Genomic DNA, 23,890 nt, shown 5'->3' on the forward strand with positions numbered 1-23,890 from the left:
TTGCATCACTCAAGTCTCAAGATGGGAGGCACACAGGCTCTGGAGGGGCTGGGAGATTGGGAAGGGGAAACAGACCAGAGCCTGAGAATTACAGTTCAGGGACAGAGAGGCTGGTGCTGGGTTACATCTGCAGCATTGCTGAGCCCAAGGAATTCTCATCTTGTTTTGTGCATCCTCGGGAGAGACCTTGTCACTCTCTGAGACTCAGAGGTACAGGCGCTATACAGACACACCCATGATACTAGCCCAGTACTCACAGCCCACTTCCCCTCCTCATTTCCTCCTCATAATCGTATAAGAAATCTCAGATTTGGCCCCTGGAGTTCGGCTGATGCCATTCCCACCCATCCCCCGAGAGGGCGAGTATGGGATTTCCTTCCTGGAGAATTCCCAGTGCTTTGTTATGCCACAGCTGTCATCCTCGGAAATACTGCGTGTCTCTTTGCCTCGTCAGGTCTCACCCTGCCTGTCAGTCCCTCTTCATTTATGGGTTCTGGGAAGAAGTTCCCAAGTTACAGAATTATCAAGACGTCACAGATTGGAGTGTGGAGCGGGCTTGGCCTCCTAGGAGAGATATTTTTGAGATCACGTGGGTACTGATAGGCAGGAGCCTAAGTTAATAAGAATAGCCCTGTTGATGGGGGAAGAAAGGTGAGGAGGACCTCATTTCCTCCCCTCCCCAAATTCCCATGAATTTGTGGCTATGCTGCCCTCTGGTGGCTGAACTCTGGTTTAGCAGGACATGAACATCTTTGCCTCTAACGATCCCGCTAGCATTTCAGCACCCCTCTCTGTCCTCTTCCTGGATATTAGGACAGTCCTAGAGGAGACAGGGGATCCTGAGGGGTTCCCTCACTCTGGTTTCTCTTCAAAGACCTCAAGGCCATGTTGGTTAAGCATGAGGGCTTTCACAGTCAGGCAAGGCTGAATTTGAGTCTGTGACCTTGGGCAAGTTACATAACTTCTCTGGACCTCAATTTCCCCTTGTGTAAATGGGGTTAATTGTACCTACTTCACACATTTAATTTCTATCAAATTAAATGAGATACTGTATGTAAACTATTTAACACTCCCTCTATGCACCAGAATACAATGGGCAATGAAAACAAAACAAAAACCCAGCTGGCTTTCTTCTGATTTAGTTCTGCGGCCTTTTCTCGAAACCCATTTCATTATTTTGATTTAGGAAAGCCCAGGTGAGTCTCTGGACCATGGTCCCCCACCTTCAACTTGGACCTCCCCCTTTGTATTCTTCCCTAACCCTCAAACCCAAAGAGAAGGGATTCCGCTCCCTTCTCTCCTGGAGGTGCTGGGGCCAGATCTGGCGGGGGCTGGGTGATGAGCAGAAGAGTCAAGCCTTTCTTTCACCCCTTCCATCATCTCTTTCACTTAAGAAAAGGGAACCCCCAAACTAGTTCCACAGTTGCTGGGGGTCATACTCTTGGCTCCCAGTGGAAAGAAGCTGCAAGAAACACAAACATTTCCTACCCACCAAGCGGTCTGGTTCCAGGAAAGTTCTGGAAAGAGTGGGGATAGGACAGATTCCAGCTCTGGTCAGTGGGGGCACCGGGCCGGGTTTATTGCACTTGCAACAGAGTTTAAATAAGTCCCGGGTGTCCGGAGCCAAGGTGAAGGGAGGGTTGGGCAGGGAGAGGAGGGGCAGCGTCAGTGCAGCTGGCGGGCAGAACCCAGATCCTGCAGGCCGGGGGCAGCGGGCTCCCCCTTTCTCCAGGGGACTAGTAGGGCCTGTGTCCGGCCAGTGTTAAGGTTCCAGATCTGTTGCCATCGTGGCCCCTTCAGGGTCCTGGGCAATTCCTGACTTCTCCTGAGTCAGAGGTGGATTGGGCCTCCAGGCCCAGGTCTGGAGCAGGCTCAAATGTAGTCCTGGATCTGCCTAGTTACGTCACCAATGTCTGAGTCTGGGTCCCAGATCAACCCCAGGCCCCAGGTTCGATCTGGCCCTGTTAGAGTTCTGATTCCCCTTGCAGCTGGTTCTGGGCCAGCGTGGATCCTGGTGTGGGATCTGTCCTGAGCGGGGCCTGGGGCACCATCCATGGTTATTGTTCCTTGTTGGCCCACCGGGGTGGGGGCTGTCCAGAGCTGCCATGTCTCGCTCCCCAGGTTCCAGGTTCTTAGCTGGGGGCTTCTGGCAGGGCTGAGGACAGATCTTTGCAGGCTGGAGCTGGACAGGAAGTCCTGGTGGCACGTCTGAGCCGGAGAACTGGGATTGGATCCCCCAGTTCTGGTTCCAAGTTGTTTTCAGGAAACTCTCCAAAATGCAAAGGCTGCAGGGAGGCTGGGGCCTCTGTCCCTGGATCTGAGTTCCCCCATCCATGAGGAGGGCATGTGTAAACGAGGGTCCTTCACAGTGCATGGGGGGAGGGGATCCCCAGCTCCACACCTCCCGGCTCTGGCCCTTCAAGTATGTCTCTGGGCTGGGGAGAGGAGCTTCTCCCTGGCCCTCAGCACCTTCAGGAAGCACCCAGCCCCCTCCCCGTCAGTAGACTGAGGGTGGGGGGACTGGACCTTCAGGATTGGGAGTCTGGGATCAGGAGAAGTCAGGCATCAGAGGTGGCTGGAGGCTTGAGCTGAGCTTTTTCCATGGCGGTGCCGTATGGGAGGGAGCGTTTGAAGAATCCGAGCTAATGAGGGGAAAAGGAGGGAGAGTTGAGTTACTCTGGTTCCCCTTTCTCCGCAGATCTTATCCCAAGGCGGGATGAAGATGACTCTAGTGCTTCCAATCTCCCCATCTTGCAAAAGTGGCCCAAATTCAGGCTGTTAAGACCACCTCTCCAAGAGGTCCAGTGGGTTAAGAGGGCTAAGGTTGGGGGTGCTTTGGTGCCATAAGAATGCCCCCAGTTCAGCCAGAGACGGCACATAGGTGTGAAGTCAAGTTCTAAGTCTCATTGCCTAGGAGTGGCTGCCTCTCGAGAAGGGTTCTGAGGCTACTTCTAGGGTATGAACGATCAGTGACGGCTGCCATGGCTTTCTGGAGGAAGTGACAGCACAAATGCCACATACTGGCCACTTGGGAGTAACACTGATTTTGAAAGTAGAAATAAACTTATCAGCTTGAGTCAAGAGAACTTTTTCTAAGCTAGGGGCTGTAGAATGAAGGAAAGGATCCCATAGGCAGTGTCCAGACGGGATGCCTGTGGCCAGGGAGAGGTGGGGACATGTGGCTGGAGAACTGGTCTGGAGGCAGACGCTTGGGACTGTGCTGCCTCAAGGGCAGAACCTGGTGAGAGAGAGGCCAGGTCAGGTAGGATGTGGCTGACCTTGTAGAGGATATAGATGAGCAGACCTAGGAGCAGGAGGCCAACGAGGACGGCTAGGATAATGATCCAGAGCGGGACGCTGTGGCTGCCTTCCGCCTTGATCCACTGCACGGCTGTGGCCACCTGGGGAGCAGGTCAGGAGAGGTCGCTGAAAAGCCGTTAGTCCTTCCCACCCTACACTTGGCTCCCACTTGCCACTGGACCTAGACCCACCTTTCCCCTTCCGTCTTGGGCTAACAGAATTCTGATCTTCAAAATTCAAATTCCTACAATGTGCATTATTGTCTCTTACTTTTGGGCTTTCACACCTGCTCGTTCCCTCTCCCCAGAGAACATTCCTTTCCTGACTGGTTAGCCCGGTAGATCCTATTTATCCTTCAGGTTTTGCTTAAACATCACTTCTTCCAGGAAGCCTTCCCTGACTCTGCAAGCCTGTGTTCGAGTGTCCCTATGATGTGTTCCCATAAACATGCTGGCACTTGTCACACTGTCTTCTCACTGCCCTGTCCATCTTGCTTATCACTGTATTCCCAGGACCTAGCACAGTGCCTGGCACACAGTAGATGCTCAATCAATATTTGTCACCATAATCAGACCAGCCCCCGTCGCATCCCAGTGCTAGCGCCAGGCCCAGCACTCCATCTTCCTTGGCCCAGACCTCTGGCCCGGGACTCACCTGCAGTTCCTTTCGGGGAAGCTGCCGAGGCAGGATTCGGTAGGGCATCTTCAGGGCTTCATACACAGCCTCACACTGCAGACTAAATGGCTGGTGTTCCCTCTGTGGGTGGTGGAAAGGTGTTCAGGGTGGCCTCGTATGGTATCTAGGAGGTCACTGGGCTCCCCATGGTCTGGCTCTGGTTATGATCTTTCCCTATTTTGGAATCATTCTCTTCTGAATCTCTCTCTGTGTTCCTTATGTGAGATAATAAATGTGTAACTGAAGAGTCACAGTTAGATGACAGCATGTTCAATAGAAAAAGCATTGTTTTGGAATCATGAATATGGGTGAAGCACCCAGGATGATGCCTGGCCTATAGGATGCACTCAATAAATGACTGCTCTCTACTGTTCCTACATCTGCTTGCCTCTCTGTGATGGATATGTCTTCGTCTCTGTTTTCTATCATTCTCTGCCACTGGTCTCCCTCCCGCCCTCCCTCCTCTGAATGGGCCAGGAAAGGGAAGCTGTCGGTCCCAATGTGGCCACTAGGTGGCGCCAAGGACACACAGCCCTGTCCAAACAAGGGTGAGGGAGGGGAGCGCGGCTGCCTGGGTCCCAGTCACCAAAGCGGGTGGCTAGGGCAGTGGGGAAAGGAGCGTCAGTCCAGGCAGGCCCGAAGGTCGGAGGTCAGGACTGAGGTGAGGCTCCCTCACCTGGAGGAAGGTCTTGGCCCAGACGCGGAAATGGAGTAGCAGACTTCGGCTCTCTTGCCGGTGCAGTGGCCCCAGCTCGCAGCGCAGCCGGAAACACTCGGCCTCCGGGCATTTCTGGGAAGAAAGCGGAGGCTTGAATGCGGCGTTCCGCCCTGCTGGTGGCTCTGAGGATGCAAACAGATACTCAACGCTTCGACCCAGACCTCATTTCCAGGAGGACTTACCAGGATCTGAGGCCCTGAGGAGGCAGGGCTCCGGCCTGGAGCATCCCGTCTTTGCAGCCGGTGGTGCTGGGAACCCTCGGGATCCAACTGGAAGAGGAAAGGGACCATTAGCTGCCTCTCTCACCTCATTACAGCCTCTAAGTCAGCCTGCCTCTGGGGTCCAGAGCAGCTTCGACCTGGTCTTCCACCCATACAACTGACCACCTCCTGTGGCAAGGCACCGACCTCAGCACTGAAATACCGAAACGGGTGAGACTTGATCCTTGGAGTTTACAAGGAGGAGATGTCAATAGATAATTAGGGCCCCGTGCCTGCCTTGGGGCCTTTGCCCCGGCTGTCCCCTCTGCTTGGAATGCTTTCTCGAGTCTTCACACACAGGTTCACCCTTGCCTTTCATGCCTCAATTCACCTGTTCTCTCCTCAAGAGGTTTTCCCTGATGACTCAAACAGGCTCCCAGCCGGGCCCTGCCCTGCCCCAGCATTTTAGCACTGCACTCTCAACACTTCTCAATACCTGTTTCTCTCTCTCTCTCTCTTTTTAATTTTTATTGTCTCCTACCCTCCACTAAAACATAAACCCCATGAGAGTGGGGGCCTTGTGAGTTTTGTTTGGTGCGATCTTTCCTGAGCCTGTAACGTGGCTCAGTGCATTGTTGTTTATGTGTAAACGAGCTTTAAAACAGGCACTGGGGCCCAGGCGAGCGGCTCTGAGGAAGGCTTTCCGGAGGTGGTGGTGCCGAGCTGGGCCCTAGGAGTACGCCAGGGCAAGACGTCAGGGAAGGATACTTCAGGCAGAAAGACAGAAGGGCAGTGCATAAAACAGTCTTTTCCCCTCCCAGGGTCTCAAGGTGTCTGTGGGCCTTCGGACCCCCTTCCAGTGGCCTAAGTCCTAGCTCCAGGCACACCCTACTTGGCTCTTCTAGTTTCCCGGGGACTTTCCCCAACCACCCTCGACTTGGTCCCCTCACCCCCAGGCCAGTCCCCAGGCCCCTCACCTCTAGGCCCTGTGGGTTGGGGGGGTGACTGGTGGTGCAGTTGCTGAGTCCTGTGACCCTGGTCACGTAGAGGAGCTGCTGACCTTCCAGAGCCTGGGGACAGCTGAGCTCCAGCACGCCCCGGCTAATGGAGCTGGGGCCCAGGTTGATGAGCTGAGGAGAGGAGGGCACGGTGATCATGGGAAGGGAGGCAGTGATTCTGCCCTGTTGCAACCCAGGTCCTGGTGGCCCGCTCATGCCTGCTGCGAGTCTCCCATCTCAGGAGCGAGGGAGGAAATCAACGGGCAGAGGCGAAATCCTCCCCAGCCAAGCCTCCTGGAGGAGGCGGCTCCATCCTTCCCCCACCACTTTTTTTTTTCTTTTTTTGCAGGAACTTAGCTCCCCAACTAGGGATTGAACCCGTGCCGCCTGCAGTGGAAGCGTGGAGTCCTAATCACCGGACCACCAGGTAAGTCCCCATCCTTCCCTTCTAAGTTGCTCAGCTGGCCAGTCTCTCACACTGATCCTGCCCAGGACTTTCTCTCTCACTCCCCACTCCCCCTCTCTTGCTCTCAATCCCTCAGGCTGGTCCCAGCCATCTGTCACTCATACAGCTCCTCCTTGCCTGTCATTCATTCTAGTCCGGCCCTCCACTCCCAGTAGCACACCTGGGGACCAGGGCCTCCCTGCCTCTGTCCCTCCTCACCTCATACACATGATGGACAGCAGGGCCCACGTCCCCCTCCTCCTGCGGCTGGTCTCGGGGATGCCAGTCGGTCACAGGGAATAGCACTGCCTCGGGCTTGGAGACACTAAAGAGGAGGGTGGTTTAGAGGACAGTGGAAGGTACCCCATCCCATGTGCATCCTTTCCTAGAAGTCCATCTTGCCTCCCAGAGAGCCCCATTTTGCCCGGAGAACTGACCCGTTAAGGGAGACCTGGGCCTGAGCTTCCACAGAGAGCTGGAAGGAAACCACTTCGCTTTGAGAGTTGTTGAGATTCTTGCTGTGGGATGGAGGAGAGACTCAGGTGGTGCTGGAGCCCAGCTAGGAAGAATTTCACCTGCACCAGACTCCGCCCCTGCCCCACCCTCCTCGGCCCCGCCCCCAACTCAGCCTCAGCCTGGCCCCACCCACTCCCTACCTGAGGATCTGGAAGTCAAACTGGATGGTTTTCTTCATGTCCCTGAGGTGCGGGACTGTGAACCGAAGGCCACCCCAGAGCTGGAGGACAGGGAGGGAGGACAAGGGGGCTGTTAGACTGGGCGTCTGCCAAATCCCAATTGCAGCCCTCCTTCCCTATCCCACAGCTCTTCTCAGGATGAGCCGGTCACTTTCCCTTGGGTCCTCTCTCCTGTCCCAGACTTACACTGGCTCCCGCCTTCATGGGGTTGCCCAGGTCACACACCAGCAGGCGGCTCTGGTTCACAGCAAAGTAGTCACAGCTCAGGCTGGAGAAGTTCTGGAGGTGGGGTGGGTGCAGGTAAGGCTCTGGTGTCCCTGTGGCAGGATCTCCCAAGCCCTGCCTAAGAGTCCCCTCTCACCCCTGGGTGTCTGACGAGTCCTGAGTACTCAGCCTCTGGAGGGGCCGTGACGCGAAGCTCTGCCTCGTAGGCGCCGCCCTCACCCACATTCTGGGCATGGAAAGTGAGGTTCAGAGAGTTCTTGTCGCCCAGGTACACGTGGTTCTGCTCCCTGGAGGGGACACACAGGGTCAGGGACACTGGGGAATTAATCCGCAAACCAAGACAATGGGCCATAACAATAATAGACACCGTTTACTGAGTTCCAACTCTATGGCAGGCACTAGGCTAGATGCTTTATGTAGATTAGTTCATTTAATCCTTCCCCAAAGCCAGAGAAATAGATGCTCTTATTCTCACTATACAGATGAGGAAGTTGCATAATTTCCCAGGGTCACACAGCCAGCTAATACGTTCCTATTCTACTTTTTCACATGCCAGGTGCTTCCAAGCTCCATGTGTTCTGCTAGGAGACCTTGGCATCTGGAACCCCCCAGCTTGACGTCAGCCTTCACTTACCCAAACACTTCCAGCTGTAGGTCTGGCACACAGATATTGTCTTCTCCACAGTCCAGCAAGATCTGAGCCTGGGAAGCAGGGCAGCCTTGAGAGGGGGAGTTGCGACCCCCTTCTAAGCTGTCGGCTCCCCGCTCCAGGGCCCCACCCCTAGCGGCCCAGGCCCCTCTCCTCCCGGCCCGTCTCCCCACCCTGCCCTCACCTTGTCCTCTATGCGGCTCTTGCTCTGGTAGTGTAGGACTGGCCGAAGGCCGTGGCTGTCCACAGGGGCTTGGGGGTCCAGGGAGAAGTTGAGGGCGATGTGAATCGGGGAGAGTTTGTCTCGAAACTCTGACTCGTTCTGGGGCCGGGGGAGAGGGTTCACAGATTCAGGGGACACAGGGGACTTGGTCCTCATCCTCTCACATCTCCCTCTGTCCACTCAGGACCCTCCAGAATTCAGGTGTCCAAACTTGACCATGCTCATTGCTTCAGAGGCAGCCTGGTTCCCAGCCCCTCCAACAGAAGGGCCCCCTTCCCCAGCCTCCCAAAGTCCCAGGCCCTTCATTGGAATCTCCCTGTCTCTTTCCCTTCATGAGGGGCACCCAGTTCTACGTGGCCACTCTTCCCAGGCCAGTCCCGACCCTGCCCCCGGGCCCATACCCTGAGGTAGATCTTCATCTCTCTGCAATCCTCCCGAGCCCCGTTCTGGATGAGCAGGGTCTGGGTCAGGGTGGCCTGTCGGGAGGCCAGGAACAGTGCCCGCCGCGCTCCACCCTTCTGCTTCTGCCAGTCCAACTGGAGCTCCACCGTGAAGCCTGCAGCCAGGCACATACGTTAATGAGCATCTGCCCCTCCCTTCTAATCTATCCAGAGAGATAAGAGGTCCCCGAGTCCCCAGCCCCTCCATCCCCATCCCAGTGCCTGAAAGGTTCAGGCAGTCTCTCCCTCACCGATGGAGTCAGGAACGTGTTTTCCAGAAGCATTGAGGCAGAAGCTGAGATTGATGCTGGAGGAAGACCAAAGGGAAAGCTGGTGTATCCAACTGGAACAGGCATCCTATTCCCTACCTGCCTCCCAGACAGACCCAGACTGGGACAGTCCCATTTGTCCACTTTCAAAGACCTGGTCTCCCTCCCCACTTCCAGGCACAGATGAAACACCCCCAGACTCCATCCCCGCAGTCTCCTGGGCACCCCACTCACCAAGACGCAGGGTTCCCCCCCAAGCTGCAGCTATGCTCCTCTGGGTTGAACATGGCGGGAAAGATGGTGAGGGAGGCACTGGCAGACACGATGGGGCGACCCCTGCCAAGAGTGGGTGTGGGGTCAAAGAACTAAGACTGCTCAGGAATCTGGGCACAGGAAGCTGACGCCCAAGCCCCAGGATCCCAGTCTGTGCACTTCCCCAAACTCGGCCCTGTTGAGAAATCCCCCAGTTCCCACGTCTCCCAGGCTGCCCCCTGCCCAAGTTCATACCTGTACACCACAGCCTTGTCTACACCAAAGGACCCCACAATCAGATCTGCAAGAAGTCAAGAAACTACCCCTTACAGCAAGCCCCAAATCAGAATCCTTCCCAACCCCTTCCAGTTGCATTGTTCAAGGAGGCCGAAGTGAGGGGACACCGCCATCTGGTGGCATCATCCTAGAACTGCACCCAGGAGCTTAGGAAAGTGCATTAGAGGGGCTAGGGTTCTGAGACCAGGGAATTCTAAGGTGAAAGGGGCCGCTGGCACAACTCACCAGGGTATCCGTTGCCATCCAGGTCTCGGCCTCCTCGAAGGGCAGAGCCAAAGAAGTCCGGCGTGTGGCCAGCTGCCCACAGGGGCAGCAGGACCTGGGAAGGCTTAGAGGCCAGGCCCCCTGGGCCCCCAGGGAATACAAACACCACTCCCTGCTGGTTCTCCCCACCAAAGGCAGCCCCAACGGCTACATCTGCAAGACACACAACACACAGCAGTCAGCAGGCCAGGAATCCAGGAGTTAAATCTCTACCATCGGACCCCAGAACCCGGGATCCTATTTTCCCCATCTGTCATTCCCAGTATTCTAACCTCTTCAAGCCCCAAGATCCAGACATTGGGATTAAAATCCACACACCTCCTGGAGGAGTCACTGGGGGTCTTGGGTATCTTATCTGACAGCCATCTCTCCCCAAATCCCTTCTGACTCAGGCCCCCACTCCTCCTCAGCAACTTGAGCCCACGGTGCTTACCATTGTAGCCATCCTGGTCCAGGTCCCCCAGGGGGGTCAGGGAACTGCCGAATCGACCAAACTCATCATGGCCAGTGAGGGTAAGGGTGGGCACAGGCTCCATGCCGGCCGGCCGCTGCAGGTAGACGTAGACCCTGCCCACCTCCTGCGGCCGCCCGTCGGCTGTCCGCTCCATGAGCAGGGGCGCCCCTACCAGCAAGTCGTCCAGCCTGAGGGTACGGGAAACGCAGTTATCCTGAGGCCCTGCCTTGCCATGTCCCCTCCTCAATCCCAGAGCCAGGAAATCCCAGGCCTCTTGGATCCGGGCTCCTTCCCACCCAAGTGAGAGACCTGAGGTCTTCTGGTCTTTGGTTCTCAGCTCTCTCTTTGCCCCTGAGCCTAGGGAATGCAGGCAGGAGGAGGAGAATGCAGAGAAAAACTCTCCTTGCGTTTTTCTGTCCCGTCCCTACTCCTCGTCCTGTGCTGTGCCCCTTTCCCACTACTCACCCGTCCCCATTGATGTCTGTGGCAGCCACTGCATAGCCAAAGTAGGAGGCCATCTGGGAGGGACAGAAGGGCAGCAGTGGGTCAGAACTAGGGGGTCAATCAACAAGGGCTATGAGGGGAAATCAGGGACTCCAGGGAGCCTGAGAAGCTGGGCTGAGCTTATGGGCTCAGGGCAGGGGCTTGGTTGGCAAAGGGCCAAGCTGGGTTGTGTGTGTGTGTGGGGGGGGGAGAAGGTGTCCTCACCTGTTCCCCTGAGAAGTTGTAGAGGGACCGGATGTCTGAGCCATTAAGGATGGTGACCTGGGGACGAGGAGATATACCCATTGGTCCCAGACCCCCAGACCATCCCATGGGTACAGGATACCCAGGGGCAGGCATTCCTTGAAGACATAGATCACTTGTCTCCTAGTTCCCTCCTTTGCTTTGCCTCACATTCCCATCTCTATATTGGGTAGCTCCATCCCAGGGAGACTTCATTATTTTCCTCCATGTCACTTATCAACTACTACTGACAGATTTCGTACTTATCTCTCTGTTGTGCCTGTCTACCTACTAGAGTGTCAGATAAGTGAGGGCAGGAGCCTTGTTTTGTTTTTTGCTTTCTCCTCAGAGCCTAAAGTAGTGCTTGGTGAGCAGCTGACACTCAATAATTATTAGCTGAAGGACATCCACCAGCCCTCCCAAGTCACAAACACTCATGGCTCCCCCGACGTGCCCCCCTTAGTGATGGGCCCTTCCGGTCCCCTGAGGCTCTCGACTCCCTCTTCTCTTCCCCAGTCTTGCAGCTGTTCCTCTGGTGTGAGCCCTCCCCCAGGACTGCTGGAGAGCCCCCTGGCCTCCCCCTGCCTCGGGCTCTCCCTTCCCCTCAGCACCCTTCCTCCATGGCAGCGGGACCGATCGCCCTAGAGCCGGTCTAGGAGGGATACGGCTGGCTTGCAAATCCGTGGTGGTTCCCTGAAGCCACGGCCCAGTCTCAGCTTCTTGGCTGGTCCTCTGACGCCCTGGAGAATCTGGCCCCAACCTATCTGTTTCTGCCCAACCTCTCTTTAGTCTCCTCATGCCCAATCAGCCCGTGCTGAACTGGCTTGCATTTTTTTCCTTTCCTTCCCTGCCTCTTCTCACGCTCCCGCCCAGATGCTCTCTTTCCTCATCTCCACTGGTCTTTCATAGGACATTTTCTGTCCATCCCTGCCCTAGAAAAGAGGTTATTCTTCCCTCTAAACTGCTATATCATCTTGACCACTTTTCTGAAATTTATCCTAGTGCAGAAAGAATGCTGACTTTGGAATAAGACAGGTCTGGTTTTAAATCTCTATCCAGCCACTTACTAACTGGGTGATCTTAAACAACTTACTTGGTCTCTTTGAGCCTCAGCTTTCTCATGTGTAAAATGTGAATGGTAATATCTCCCCTGATAAGCTTGTTGCGAAGAATAGAACTCATGAGTGGACAGTGCCCGACGCACTGAGGGGTTCGTGAATAGGAGCTGCACCTTCGATTACAATCACTTGTGTGTCTTATCTTACATACTTGATTAGAAGCGCCTTACAAGATGGGGTATGATGTCTTATTCATCTTCTTATCTCTTACCTTGCCCTCATAAATGTTGGTAATTGAATGGACTCCTATAGCGTTCTTATCTATATCCTTTTTAAAGCACTCGCCATGGTCTAATAATAACAGCTACAGTTGTACACTGCCGCACAGTTCGCTAAGTACTTTCACGTGCATTATCTCGCTTCATCCTTACAAGAGTCTTGTGAGGTCAGAACTATTATTATACCATTATAAAGAGAAGAATGAGGCTCAGAGAGGTTAAGCAGACTCAAGGTTTTTATGGAATGAAGTGGGGTAGGAATAAATCACAGATTGATTCATCCAGAGTGAGTACCAGAACTCAAACACTGGTCTGACCCAAGAGCCCGTGTTCTGATCCACTTTTTTCACCCCCCCAAACTGCCATGCATGGTTCTCTGTGATTAGCCAGGGGACGGGAGAGCAGAGGAGGGAGGGAGAGTCAGGCTGGGCCTTACGTAACCATAGGTGAGGTTCCCTTTGGGCACGCCAGCAATGAAGTCTGTAGAGGGAAGAGAAAGTTGTAGGCTAAGGGCAGGGAAAGGGGAGTCAGACAAAAATGGTAAGTGTCTCAGTCCCTGTGGCTCTGGGTCCTGGGTCTCCATCTGCCCCCTCCCTTGGCCCCAGCCTGGGACACACTCACCTTCTGTGTCATCGCCACTGAATTCACCTACAGCCACAGAGTATCCTAGGAGACAGGGTGGGCGGATATTAGGATTCCTACTTTGGGGACCCCTCTGTCCTGGCCCATCCTCAATCCCTTCCCCACCCCTACTGGGCCTTCGTAGTCAGCCTCCACATGACACATAGGGCAGGAGGCTGGGGATGCCTGGGTGGGAGAAGGGAGGCGGGGTGGGGGGGTGAGCGAGGACAGGGGCCCCTGAGGTGCTCCCCCTGCAGCTCCCACCCCGTTTGCTCCCTCACCCAGGTAGCTGTCATCGTAAATGGAACTGGCCTGGCGAGTCTGCAGCTGCCCCCGAACTGGGTTGATCAGGTACCCGGGGTAATAGGATTCTGCAATCTGCTCCTGGGTGGCGGACAGGATCTGGCCTGGGGAAGGGGATAAGGAGGGGATGGCTGGAGGAGGAGGTGGCAGGGATGGGGGCACTGGGGGCTGACTGGGTAGGATTTCAGAAGTCTGGTTCAAGGACGGGAAGCTTGTGGAGGGGTAAGTCTCAGGAAAGGGAGAGGAGAATTGGGACGGGGGCAGAGGAGGGAAGGATGGTGATCTCGGGCTGGGAGAGGGATAAGAGGCCAGGTGCGGGAGACAGACGCAGGGATAGAGGAGGAAGGGCTTACCTTGCCAGAAATAGCTCCCTGGTCCGCCCAGGACCACACGCCCAGTCTGTGGGGGGAAGGAGGTGAGTCCACATCTGGTCTGATTCCCCTGCATCCGGCACCCACAGCCACTCTCCTCCCAGATCCCTCCTCACCTTGGTGAACTCGGCACTGAAGCCCCCTTGGCAGTAACCCTGCCCTGCTGCCTGGCTGAAATCTGCAAGGGGAGAAGGTGGTGGGAAGGAGCTCCACACAGATGGGTCAGGCAGGAAAGAGCAGGAAGCTTGGGGAAGGAGAGGGGAGAGGGGGCCAGAGAAAGGACCTCTCTGGACCAGACAGTGAGCATCAAGGCTGTTGGGGGGCGGGGGACCGTGGGGATTCACAGAGAAGGCAGACTCAGGGCTCGTGCCCCCTCTTGCCCTACCTGAGCGGCACGGCGCATACTCCAGAATCCGGGTGAAGTTGTCTGTGGAGAGGTAGCAGGTGCCCACGGGATCGCTCAGCGGCTCCTTCTCGGTGCGCCAGCTGTAGAGGGGAGCACAGGCCTGGGAGGGCCCAGGAGGAGGGAGGTCCAGGTTTAGTCCAACAGGACCTCTCTTCTCCGCCTCCCCCACTGTGCTCCGCTAACCGCAACCATTGCCCCTCCTGCCCACCACGCCACTCAGCCTGCTGGCCCTCACCAAGATGGAGGAGCCATGGGCTCGCACCGTCGCTCCGAACCACTGCAGGGACTTGTACTCCACAGGCTCCTCTCCCTCGAGGCTGGACGGCGGTGAGGACTCCAGGATCCGAGAGCCTTGGGGGAGTGAGAAAGGGGAGTCATGCCAGCTGTGGGCAGCTGAGCCCTAGAGCAGCCCGTGCCCTCAGCCTGGGGGCACCCAAGCACTTGCAAGCCCTGAGCCCATGACTCATGGGAGGGGGAGTGGGGAAGGTCCTTACAGTCTGCCTGTTGTAGCCTGACTCAGCTTCCCCTGCACGCGTGCACACAAGCCCATGTGCACACATGTGCACACGCACACACACACAGAACCTGGGGTTTCTAGAGGTGCATTCCCCTGGTCCGCCTGCCTCCTCACCCAGCTGGGACAAGGATGCTTGTGGTGAGGTGGGGAAGAATGGCTAGTTCCTGAGAGGGCTACCCTCTGGCTGCACTTCTCTGTCTGTACCTGGGCCTGTGTCTCTAGCAGCACGTGTTCTATGTCCTTGACCTTTCTCACGTCACTGAATCTCTGCCCCTCGTGTCTGCGTGTGTGCGTGTGCGCATCTGTCTGTCTGGCTGTCTCTCTCCTTCCAAACCCTCTCTGCCTCTATGGGGCAGCCTTTTTTATTCCTCCGCTTCTCATCCGTCTTCCAGGTTTTAAAAAGAAATCGGTCGCTTTTGTGCTCTTACACCACCCCTCCCCCACCGTCTCCATCTTTTGATGCTCTCCTCTTTTGTCCCCTCACCCCAGTTTATCTCTGGAGCCACACTGCTCAAGTTCATGTCCTCGCTCCACCTTCTACTAGCCGTGTGACCTTAGTCAAGTTACTTAACCCGTTTCCTCACCTATAAAATGGGGATAATAACACCTCGCGCCATCGTTGAAAGGATTAAGTGCGTTAATATATGTAAAGTGCTTACAACAGTGCCCAGTATATAGCAAGTGCTCTTGAAGCGTTAGCTGCTGTTATTATTCTTTCTCAGCCTGTTTCCTTCCATCCCTCTCTGCATCTACTCCGGACCTTAAGCTCCTTGAGGGCGGGGCCTTAATCATGTTTCAATCCCCTGCAGTACCAGCACAGAGCCTGGCACGCATTATCACTTAGTCAGTGCTTAGTTAAATGAATCGAATAGGCTCTGTGACTCTCCCTGTCTTTGTCTGTGTTACTGCCCTGGCCTCCCTGAGTTGTGGGTGATTCAAGGAAAATGAGAGCCACATGTTTCTGAATCATGCCCGCCCTCCTTGGGCTGGGCTGGGCTGGATTGGGAACGTGGTGTGAGTGCCACGGGGAGCCGCTGCACCGCTGCACGGAGCTGGAGCCCCAGAGCCTCAGAGCACGTGGCCGGGGAACTGGTCAGGCTCCGCCCCTCGCTCCAGACCCCGCCCGGGCCCCGCCCCCTAGCCTCAGCCCCACCCCTTAGTCCCTCCCTGAACCTCCCCGACCTACGAAGAGGGTTACCTTTGCTGTCAAATTCAATGGGGGTGCACTGTGCTGGGCTGGTGCCCCAGGGGCAGAGGTAGACGGCACCGCCCTGCAGCACTCCCGGCTGGCTGGTGTTAGCCTTGGGCGCTCCCACCAGCACGCTGACCCTGCGGAGGGGAAAGGAGAGGCAGCTCAGGGGGGCTCCTAGCTCTTCTCCAGTCTCCCCAGGCGGGAAGGACCCAGGCCTCTGGGCCAGGGTCTGGGTGGGCGTGGCACAGATGCCCCCCCGGGTTGTATTTATATCTCAGAAGATGCCACAGATGCCAGAGGCCCAGGCCGGAGTCAGGCGGTCCCCATGTGCCGCTGTCACTAACACAGCCTCTCTCCTCCCCCCACTCTCTCCCCTCCTACCTTCCCCTGTCATTAGAAGGAGGAACCAGAGTCAGTTCTGGCAAGAGGCCGGGGCCAGAGCTTCTCTATCTCCTCTATGGACCTGCCAAGACTGGAGGTGCAGCCCCTAGAACCCCAGGGTCCTCTTACCTAGCCTATACCCTCTCCTCCCAAGCCAAAGCCCTTCTCTGGGCAAAACCCAGGCGTCCAGCTGCCCAGCCCTGGGGCATGTCAGAGGAAAATGTGAGTCTTGGAAACCAGGCAGAAGTGGAGAGAGGAACTGGAGAATGGTGAAAGCAAATTGTTCCCCTGGGCCTGGGCGTGGACCTGCCCTCACCCTGCGCTCTGGTGGGACCTCCCCATCCTGGCTGGGTCTCTGTCTCAGCCTCTGAACCCCTATCCCATACACCATTGGTCAGAGTCTGAACTCAGATCCGGGTCTTCTTGGGTCTTAGTTTTGGACACAGTGCCTCGTTCCCCCTGAGACGACGAGGAGAAGTTTGCCTTTGCTGGGGGTCCTATGTAATGGGGTGGTGACAGCTAAGGTCCTGGATAATTTTGCTGCCTCTGGCTCTGCCTCTATCATTTCTGGGTCCCTTGCCTCCAAGACCTCTGTGCAGTAGTCAGCCTTCTGGGCTTTCTCCTCCAGAGTCTCCCATGAGGCTGCATCTGGCAGCCGGGGCAACTGAACCAGTGTCCCTGCCAGCCGCCAGCCTTGGCCTCTGCTCTCCTCCCATAACTGGCTCTGGCACTGCTTCTCCATCTGTCCCTCTGCCCCTAGGACTGCTTGCTCTCTTGGTTTCGGTTTTAGGAACCCCCGTCTCTCTCTCATCTCAGATCTTGGGCTTCTCCATCTCTGTTGGTTTCTGGCCCCTTTCAGCTTTCAGCACTCCCAACACCCACCCTTTTCCCGCTATTTGGATCCCTTCATTAGCCTTTCTTACCAGGAGTCCCCAAGTCAGGGATTACGGTAGAGGTCACAAAAGCGGGTGTGTGTGTGACGGGATGGGAGACAAGAGATACATCAAGTAGGGGTGGGGTGGGGGGTCCAAGAGGAATAGGAATGGGAACACCAGAGAGAGCAGCTCCAAGGGGCTGAAGCAGAGAGTGAGGGTGGTCTAGCAGGGCCAGAGGGTGAGGATGGGAGAAGAAAGGGTCCAGAGGGATAGGAGGGAGGCCTGGAGTGAGAGTTCCTGGAGTGGTGGGGGGTGGGGTGCCAGCCTCGGTTACCCTGGGGACAGGAAATGTTTACTGCCTGCGGCTTCCTGTCTGTTTCCAACCTCTCACTTCGCCGTTTGTCTCCCACCCGCCCGCCTGCTGGGCCCCACCCCTCTCACTCAGGCAGTACATTCAGTAGGGGGGTGGGAGCTGGCTACTCGGAGGCACAGTGACCTGGTTGGCTGCCAGGCCTAGTAGGTGAGGTTGGTGGTGGGGAGAGACTGCATTGCCCCCGGGCTGGGGGAGGAGAGAGGGGTGCATGCCTCTCGCAGAAAACAGCAGTGGTGCAGGGGTTCTGGGCCGGGCACTAGCTCAGTGTGCACTTGGGAATGCCCTCTCCCTCCTCCTCTGGGTGAAGAGGCCTTACAAGGCTTAGAAAGCCCACAGACTTGTGGGCCAGGGGCATATGCCATGGCTGCGTGAAGGTTCAGGAGATCTGGGGTACAGGCAAGGGACACAGATCCCGACCCAGACTTGCCCCGTGCCGCCCATGGCTTATACCTGAGGATGCAGTGGCCCTTCCTTCCCAGCTCCTCCAAGTCAGTCCAGTAGCTAGTGCCCTCCCCTACGTGCCAAGAGAGGCGCCCAGTGTCAGGGGTGGCACGTCACATACCTTATCCTTATTCTCCCACTCCTGGTTCCTGCCTCCTAAATCCTACAGCAGTTGGGTCCTACTAGGGGTCCAAGAAGGTAACGATGGAGGGTCCTTGGGCTCTTTTCAATATTTCAGAGAGCCTAACGGAAATCATGCATTTACCTGATAAGGCAGCCCAGGCTAATTAAAACCTCAAGTGTATTTGCTTTGGGCCGGAATTATATCAACTCCTGTGGGGAACCTAGTTATCTCATATTGGTCAGAAGCTCTGATTGGCAGCTATAGACGTCTTCTTGTTCTAATTTTTGGTGGATAAAAAAAAAAACAGGAAAAAGGAATGAATTATTCCTTCCTAAATGCAGCTTGGCAGATAAACTCTTCCAAAATATAGAGACCAAGGGAAGAAATAAATTGCCGTAATTTATTTTGAAGCCTCGGAACTCTGATGTTCTAGAGCTGCTTCTTGGAGACCCAGGCTGCCTCAGCACCGTGGTTTGAAGACTTTCTTGTCGATGCCTCAGGGCTGCCACATGGAGTGAGCAGAGGCCAGTTCGGTCCTGACACTCCTCTCCATCTTCTTTCAGAGCAACCTCTTTTCTCTGTTTTTTTTTTTTTCTTTTTTGTGGTACGCAGGCCTCTCACCGTTGTGGCCTCTCCCGTTGCGGAGCACAGGCTCCGGACGCGCAGGCTCAGCGGCCATGGCGCACGGGCCCAGCCGCTCCGCGGCATGCGGGATCCTCCCGGACCGGGGCACGAACCCGTGTCCCCTGCATCGGCAGGCGGACTCTCAACCACTGCGCCACCAGGGAAGCCCTTTTCTCTGTTTTATATAGAATGCCCTGATAAGATATCATTTGAATTGAAAGAAAGAAAGGAAGGAAGGAAGAAGGAAAGGAAGAAGGGAAGGAAGAAAATAAAAAACTGTAACAAAAAATACTGCTGACCTAGTCCCATGTCCTCATTGTACAGATGGGGAAACTAAGTCCCAGAGAAATTAAGTCACATGTCCTGGGGTCACTTAGAATCCTTCTCAACCTAAGAACAGAAGCCAGGAATCCTGATACCTAGGCCACTGTTCTGGTCTACCCCGTTGCCAATTTGTTCCCTCCTCTCCTCGCCACTATCTCCCCAGCCAGGCTTCTGATTAACCAAGTTCCTGTTCAATACATGGTTACTGTTTGACTCTATTGGCCTGACAAGGTCGGGGGGTGGAGAGTAGCAAGTGGACTGGACCCAGCTCCTGCAGGTCCTACGGCAGCCCTGGCCAGGCCAGAGGAAACACCTGGTTCTGGGTCCCCCAGTGTAGTCTCGAGGGAAATGCCTGGCTGGCTGGGAAGGAAGAGTTGCCTCCACTTGTGGCAGCTCCACATGGCGAAGGAGCTGGGCTAAGGCTGGTGCACCTTTCAAGCGCAGGTCTTGGGTCAAGTCACTTGCCCTCTCCAAGACTTGAATTCTCTACCCATAAAATGATGGGTTGCCCTTGAATGGTCCCTAAACAAACTTCTAGTTCTAAACTTCTATGATTCCTGAAGCTTCAGTTCATAGACACGCATAAAATGGGAGCCGTAATGCTTCGTCTGTCTAAGGCAAGGATTTTTGTAATGATCCGACAGAAAAATTGATATGAAAGTGCTAAGGAATGTGAGGCACTATTATGACTATCTCTGCCATAAGCAAATATTAAAAGTGAGTAAGAAATAGTGAAAATCTGAGACAAAGAACTAGGTGGTGTCCAGGGAAGAGAGAACCAGAAACAGAAAATAGCTACCTCATAAAAGTCCTACCTCCACATACCGATCACCCTCCACGGACCAGGCGATTTTTATATATATTGTCTCGTTTAGTCCTCAGAACAGCCTCATAAGTTAGGTGTCTGATTTTCATGAGAAGACCAGGCTCCAGTATTTAAGTCTTAAGTAACTCAGCCCAGGTCACACAAAGAACAAGTAAGTGGTGAGGCCTGGACGCACACCCAGCTTGGCCTGACTTAAAGCCTGCCCCTTTCCTACTGTGTAACCTCTCTAGTGCTTACCCTGCCCTCTGATGCTGTTTCGGTTTCCACAGTGAGAGGTGATAAAGGGGGCCAAGAACACTGAGGCCCTCCCTCTCCAGAAAAGGCCCCAGGTGAGGGGCTACATTTGTCCCCCACAGGTAGGAGGGGTTGAAAGTCCCAGATGTGGTGGGGAGGGAGGTCACTGGGGAGGTGGAATGTTCCGAGTCCTATTCTAAGAGTGCTTTGTAGAGAGAAAATGAGAGGGGGAGGTGCACAAGCTGGACACCTGGGTTCTCTTGGGAGAAGAGATGAGCAGAGGGGAGGGGGAGGGGAAGAGACTGCTGGGTCCTGCTTTAGAAAAGGGCTTTTGGGACTTTAGGATCAGGCCAGGGGCCAGACAGACACCTAGGGAACCAACTGGGAGTGTGTGAAAGTCCAGATGTTTCAGAGGAGTGTTTTAAAAGGGAGATGACACTCTTGTTAGGTGGGAGTGGGGGTGGGATAAGAGGAAGGTTAAGATACAGATAACTGGATACCCTATTGTGGGGGAGGATCCCTTCCCCTCCCTCCCTCCCCCTTCTCTACCCCGTTAGGTTTGTGGTAAGGAGTTGCAAGGGGCCTGGGGGAGGCCGGGCCTGGCAGAAGCTCCAGGCCAGGGTGATGCAATGGGGTTTGGGCAGGAGGCCAGGGGGGTGGGGTGGGGGCTGGGTGGGGACCTTGAATAGCCCAGAACCAACAGCTGGGGCCTAACCATCCTCCAGACAAAGGAGAAATATGCCCCATACCCCAAGTGAATTACCTAGATTAACCCCTTTTCTCCAAAAATTAAAGGAAATGAGTAGAGCTCAGTTAACTGTATCATGTGTAGGAACAGCTCACCTCTGACAGAGGTCCTATCAAAGCTGGATACCAGGGGTGGTTGTGCTGGTGGCGATGGTGGGGAGCAGTGGCAATCTCAGAGCCCAGAGATGCAGAAAGAGGATTATTCCAGACATCGTGGAGGATCAGGCATCTGGCACCGGGGAGTCCCCGTCCCACCCCAGGAGCAGCTTCCTTCCCCTCTTACTCCCCCCCCCACATTTAAACAAACACCCTTGTTCTAATGTTGCCTAGCTCGTTTCCCCAAGCCCGTGGGCTCCCCATTTTCCTGGCACACAGGGTCCGCTCTGCTTGTCACCCTGCTGAGCTGGGAATGGGGATCCTCCTTTGAGACTTCCCCGGTCTCTGAGGTCCTGTGTTCTGACGCTCTTGGGCCCTGCGAGCCCGCGTCTCCCCAGCTTCCGACCCCAGCCCCAGAAGTCCCGGTCTCAGCTCAGCTCCAGCCGACAAGCTACAGGAAATCAGTTTTTCTCTTCCTCCCAAGAGCTAGAGGAAGAGGGAAACCGCCCACCCCCCTTCACGGGCGCACACACACCCCTCCCGACACATCCGAGCCCCCGCCCTTGGCTGAGACAGCCCCCAGCCCCGGCGCCCCCCAGGACCAGGGTCCCGGGACTCTCCCCAACTTCCCGGATCCCCTCTTCTGAACAGAGATTGGGGGTGGCGGGCGGAGTAGGAGACCGAGGAGAGAGGGGAGGGAGCCGCCGTCCCCCTCCCGAGTCTTTCCCAGTCTGAGTTGAGGGGGGAGGGGAGGGCTGGCCCCCATTTAACCTCCGGACCCCTTCAGCCTCCGACTCCCTTCTTACTACACACAGCTCATTCTGCTTCGACCCGTTCTCTCTCCGCACAATGGCCCCCAGGGGTCCCGGGGTTCCCCAGTGCTCCAAAATGCCCACCCTGGCCTCCGCGCCCCCTCTCCGTCCCCATCCGCCTCCGGTCCCGGCAGCTCTCGGATCTCAGCCAGAGACCCTCTGCTCTCCATTCCCGCGCCCTCCTCTCTCTTGGCCCCAAGACCCCGGCCCAGACTCCTCCAGCTTGCAGCTTCGTGTCCTCTCCCCACCCCACACGTCTCCCTGCTGATCGCTCTCAAACTCCTGGCCACCCTCCACGCCGGCCACTGTCCCCTCCCTACTCCAGCGCGGGCCCCCAACTCCGGCGAGGGCCCCCAACTCCAACCCTCGTCCTTCCAAACTCCGCCTCCCAAACTCAAGACTTGGTCCCCTCCAGACTCCAGCCGCGCCCCCTGTCTCCAGGCGCGCACCCCCGACCCCGCCAGCCCGCCGCCAACCCTCCTCAACTCACCCGTCTGTCCCCGGCCGGTAAAACTCCACCGAGAAGCCGAAGAAGGAGCCCGGGGGCCCGGAGAGCACTGCTGGGGCCTCCGCGTCTAAGTTGAAGCCCCCGACCCTGGGCGGCGGCGGCAGCAGCAGCAGCAGCAGCAGCGGCAGCAGCCGGGATCGGCGCCGGGGGCCCCAGCGCAGCTGCACGGCGAGGAGAGGGGACCCTGGCGTCCGGCTCCCCATAGCACCCGCTCTTCCCTGTCCTGGGGCCACCGACCCGGAGCCGCTTCCTAAACCTCCCAGAGGCGAATGACTCAACGCGGGGAGGAGTTTGCCAAACTCCCGGCTGAGCCCTCCCCCCGCCTGCCGGGGGGGTGGGCGGGGGGGCATTCCTGGGTCCCTGGAACGCTGAGCCCGCGCCCCCCACCCCGAAGGGGCGTGGGGGGGGACGCACCTCTCCACTTCCCTCGCCCCAGCCCCAGCTGGAGGCCGGTTGTCTGGACTGGGTCAGACTGGGCTGCTTTGGGCTCTTCCCCCTCCTTCTCGCTGCTTCCCCCTACTTCCTCCCGCCTCCTTTCCAGATGTACAACGTAAACGCTCGGAAAAGGAGTCGGAAAAAGGGAGCGGAGAATTTCCTAATGAGGAAAGGAATCACCTCCGGAGGGCGGAGGGAGTCTGAATATGTGTGTGGGGTCTCCCTCACCAATTCAGGGAGGAGGCTTTGGGGTCTAAAGGCAGAGGAGACACCTCTGGCATCTGGCCAACTGGGATTCCCCCTTTGCCTTCCGGGGCCATGGGGTGCCTGGGTTCCAGCCAGCTGGATTTGGGACTCAGGAGTTGAGGTACAGGGTGCTCCCAGTCAGGCCGATCCGATGGAGGACCTACACCGGCTCTCGGCTCCCTGCCCCCTCCCCCCGCCCAAGTTGCTAGAATTGAAAACCCAGGAGTCCAGAAATTTGGGGTTACTTCACCAGGAGGATTCCGGTCCAGGCCTCCCCCTTTCTCGGTTGCAGGATATGGAAACCTCTGCTGAGTCCCTTCCTAGAACCTGGCAGTTGACCAAGAGCCTGGTAGTGGGAGGGGGAAAGGGTTGCTTTGGCCCTTCAGTGTCTTCTTGATCAAACTGGCCTGATTCCTACAGACCTGGAGAATTGTAGGATGGGGTGGGGTGGTGTCTTGCAAAGGGGCCCAACCTTTAGCTTCTATTGTCTTTAGGCTCTGGGAGCTGGAACCCAGGACCCCATTCTCCCAAGATGCCCTGTGGATGTAGAGGAAGGGACTGCAGCAGGAGAAGGCAGTGACCCCCTGCCCATCCCTTCCCCCAGCCCTGGCTCTGTGTGATGAGATCACCTTTCAGGATTCTAGTCTTTATCTTAGTCTGGGGGAGGGGGACCAAGGGGCCTAGATCCTCTCCTAACCTCCTCTCCTTTCCAGCCCTCCTCCTGTCTTTTTCCTCCAGGACTCCTCCCCTTCCAGAATAATAATCCCCCGAATCGGAACCCTGCCCCTTCTCTTCTCCAGTCCCCTGCCCCACTCTGGCTTGGGGGACTCAGAATCAATGCTCTTTCCTTCGCCACGAGTCTCCTCCTCATTCTACTACTCTACTTCCTGTCCCAAATCGCCCAGCTGTTTTTTTAAAAGCCCCTCTCCAGAGCCAGCTGCAGCCCAAGGGAGAAGGCAGCTGGTCAGACCGTGGAGTGGTGCTGGCTCCCATCCCACTCTCACATCTGCAGGTCCTGACCCCCTCTTAGGCGAGGAACCCAAAGAATCTCTGGGTCAGGATCTTAAGCACAGCACTGCCGCGAAGGTAACCTCTAGGTGAAAACTACTCAAGCCAAGGGCTGAGACCCTCTCTGGGAGGAAAGAGGTTGCGGGCTGACTGCTGTATAACCCAGCAGAGCATGTGTGTGTGAACCCAAATCTCTCCTGTTTCAGCCCAGGCACAAGCTCTTTAGATTTTCCCAGGATTTGGGAGATTGGGGTGGGGGT

The 23,890-nt window shown here is 56.2% G+C and overlaps 1 protein-coding gene and 1 long non-coding RNA gene across 2 annotated transcripts; one reads left to right on the forward strand and one right to left on the reverse strand.

The window, feature by feature from the left end:
* Positions 1 to 1,554: 1,554 nt before the first annotated feature.
* Positions 1,555 to 22,184, reverse strand: ITGA5 (integrin subunit alpha 5). Its single transcript, XM_067696833.1, has 30 exons — positions 21,924 to 22,184; positions 15,583 to 15,713; positions 14,103 to 14,218; positions 13,847 to 13,967; positions 13,578 to 13,639; positions 13,444 to 13,489; positions 13,069 to 13,194; positions 12,788 to 12,832; positions 12,603 to 12,646; positions 10,813 to 10,869; positions 10,570 to 10,622; positions 10,084 to 10,292; positions 9,612 to 9,803; positions 9,345 to 9,390; positions 9,072 to 9,173; positions 8,820 to 8,875; positions 8,530 to 8,684; positions 8,090 to 8,227; positions 7,891 to 7,958; positions 7,393 to 7,543; positions 7,218 to 7,310; positions 6,993 to 7,072; positions 6,774 to 6,854; positions 6,556 to 6,661; positions 5,871 to 6,023; positions 4,876 to 4,962; positions 4,652 to 4,765; positions 3,955 to 4,056; positions 3,279 to 3,401; positions 1,555 to 2,642 (listed from the first exon to the last, which is right to left on the reverse strand). Exons 1-30 carry the CDS (start codon positions 22,142 to 22,144, stop codon positions 2,559 to 2,561), a joined length of 3,162 nt encoding a protein of 1,053 aa, XP_067552934.1. The 5' UTR covers positions 22,145 to 22,184; the 3' UTR covers positions 1,555 to 2,558.
* LOC137202017 (uncharacterized) lies at positions 4,763 to 8,095 on the forward strand. Its single transcript, XR_010932439.1, has 3 exons — positions 4,763 to 5,124; positions 6,241 to 6,318; positions 7,813 to 8,095. It is a non-coding gene; the product is annotated as an uncharacterized lncRNA (long non-coding RNA).
* Positions 22,185 to 23,890: the final 1,706 nt, after the last annotated feature.

This window comes from Pseudorca crassidens, chromosome 11, assembly GCF_039906515.1.
Source record: "Pseudorca crassidens isolate mPseCra1 chromosome 11, mPseCra1.hap1, whole genome shotgun sequence".
NCBI lineage: Eukaryota > Metazoa > Chordata > Mammalia > Artiodactyla > Delphinidae > Pseudorca > Pseudorca crassidens.

What these genes read in the sequence shown, in the direction of transcription:
- ITGA5 (XM_067696833.1), bottom strand. Translation starts at nt 22,144, where the DNA reads ATGGGGAGCCGGACGCCAGGGTCCCCTCTCCTCGCCGTGCAGCTGCGC. An exon ending in CTACAGCTGGAAGTGTTTGG is followed by an intron (nt 7,544 to 7,890) that starts GTAAGTGAAGGC and finishes TGTCCCCTCCAG; the next exon opens with GGAGCAGAACCACGTGTACC. An exon ending in CCATGAAGGCGGGAGCCAGT is followed by an intron (nt 7,073 to 7,217) that starts GTAAGTCTGGGA and finishes CCTGTCCTCCAG; the next exon opens with CTCTGGGGTGGCCTTCGGTT.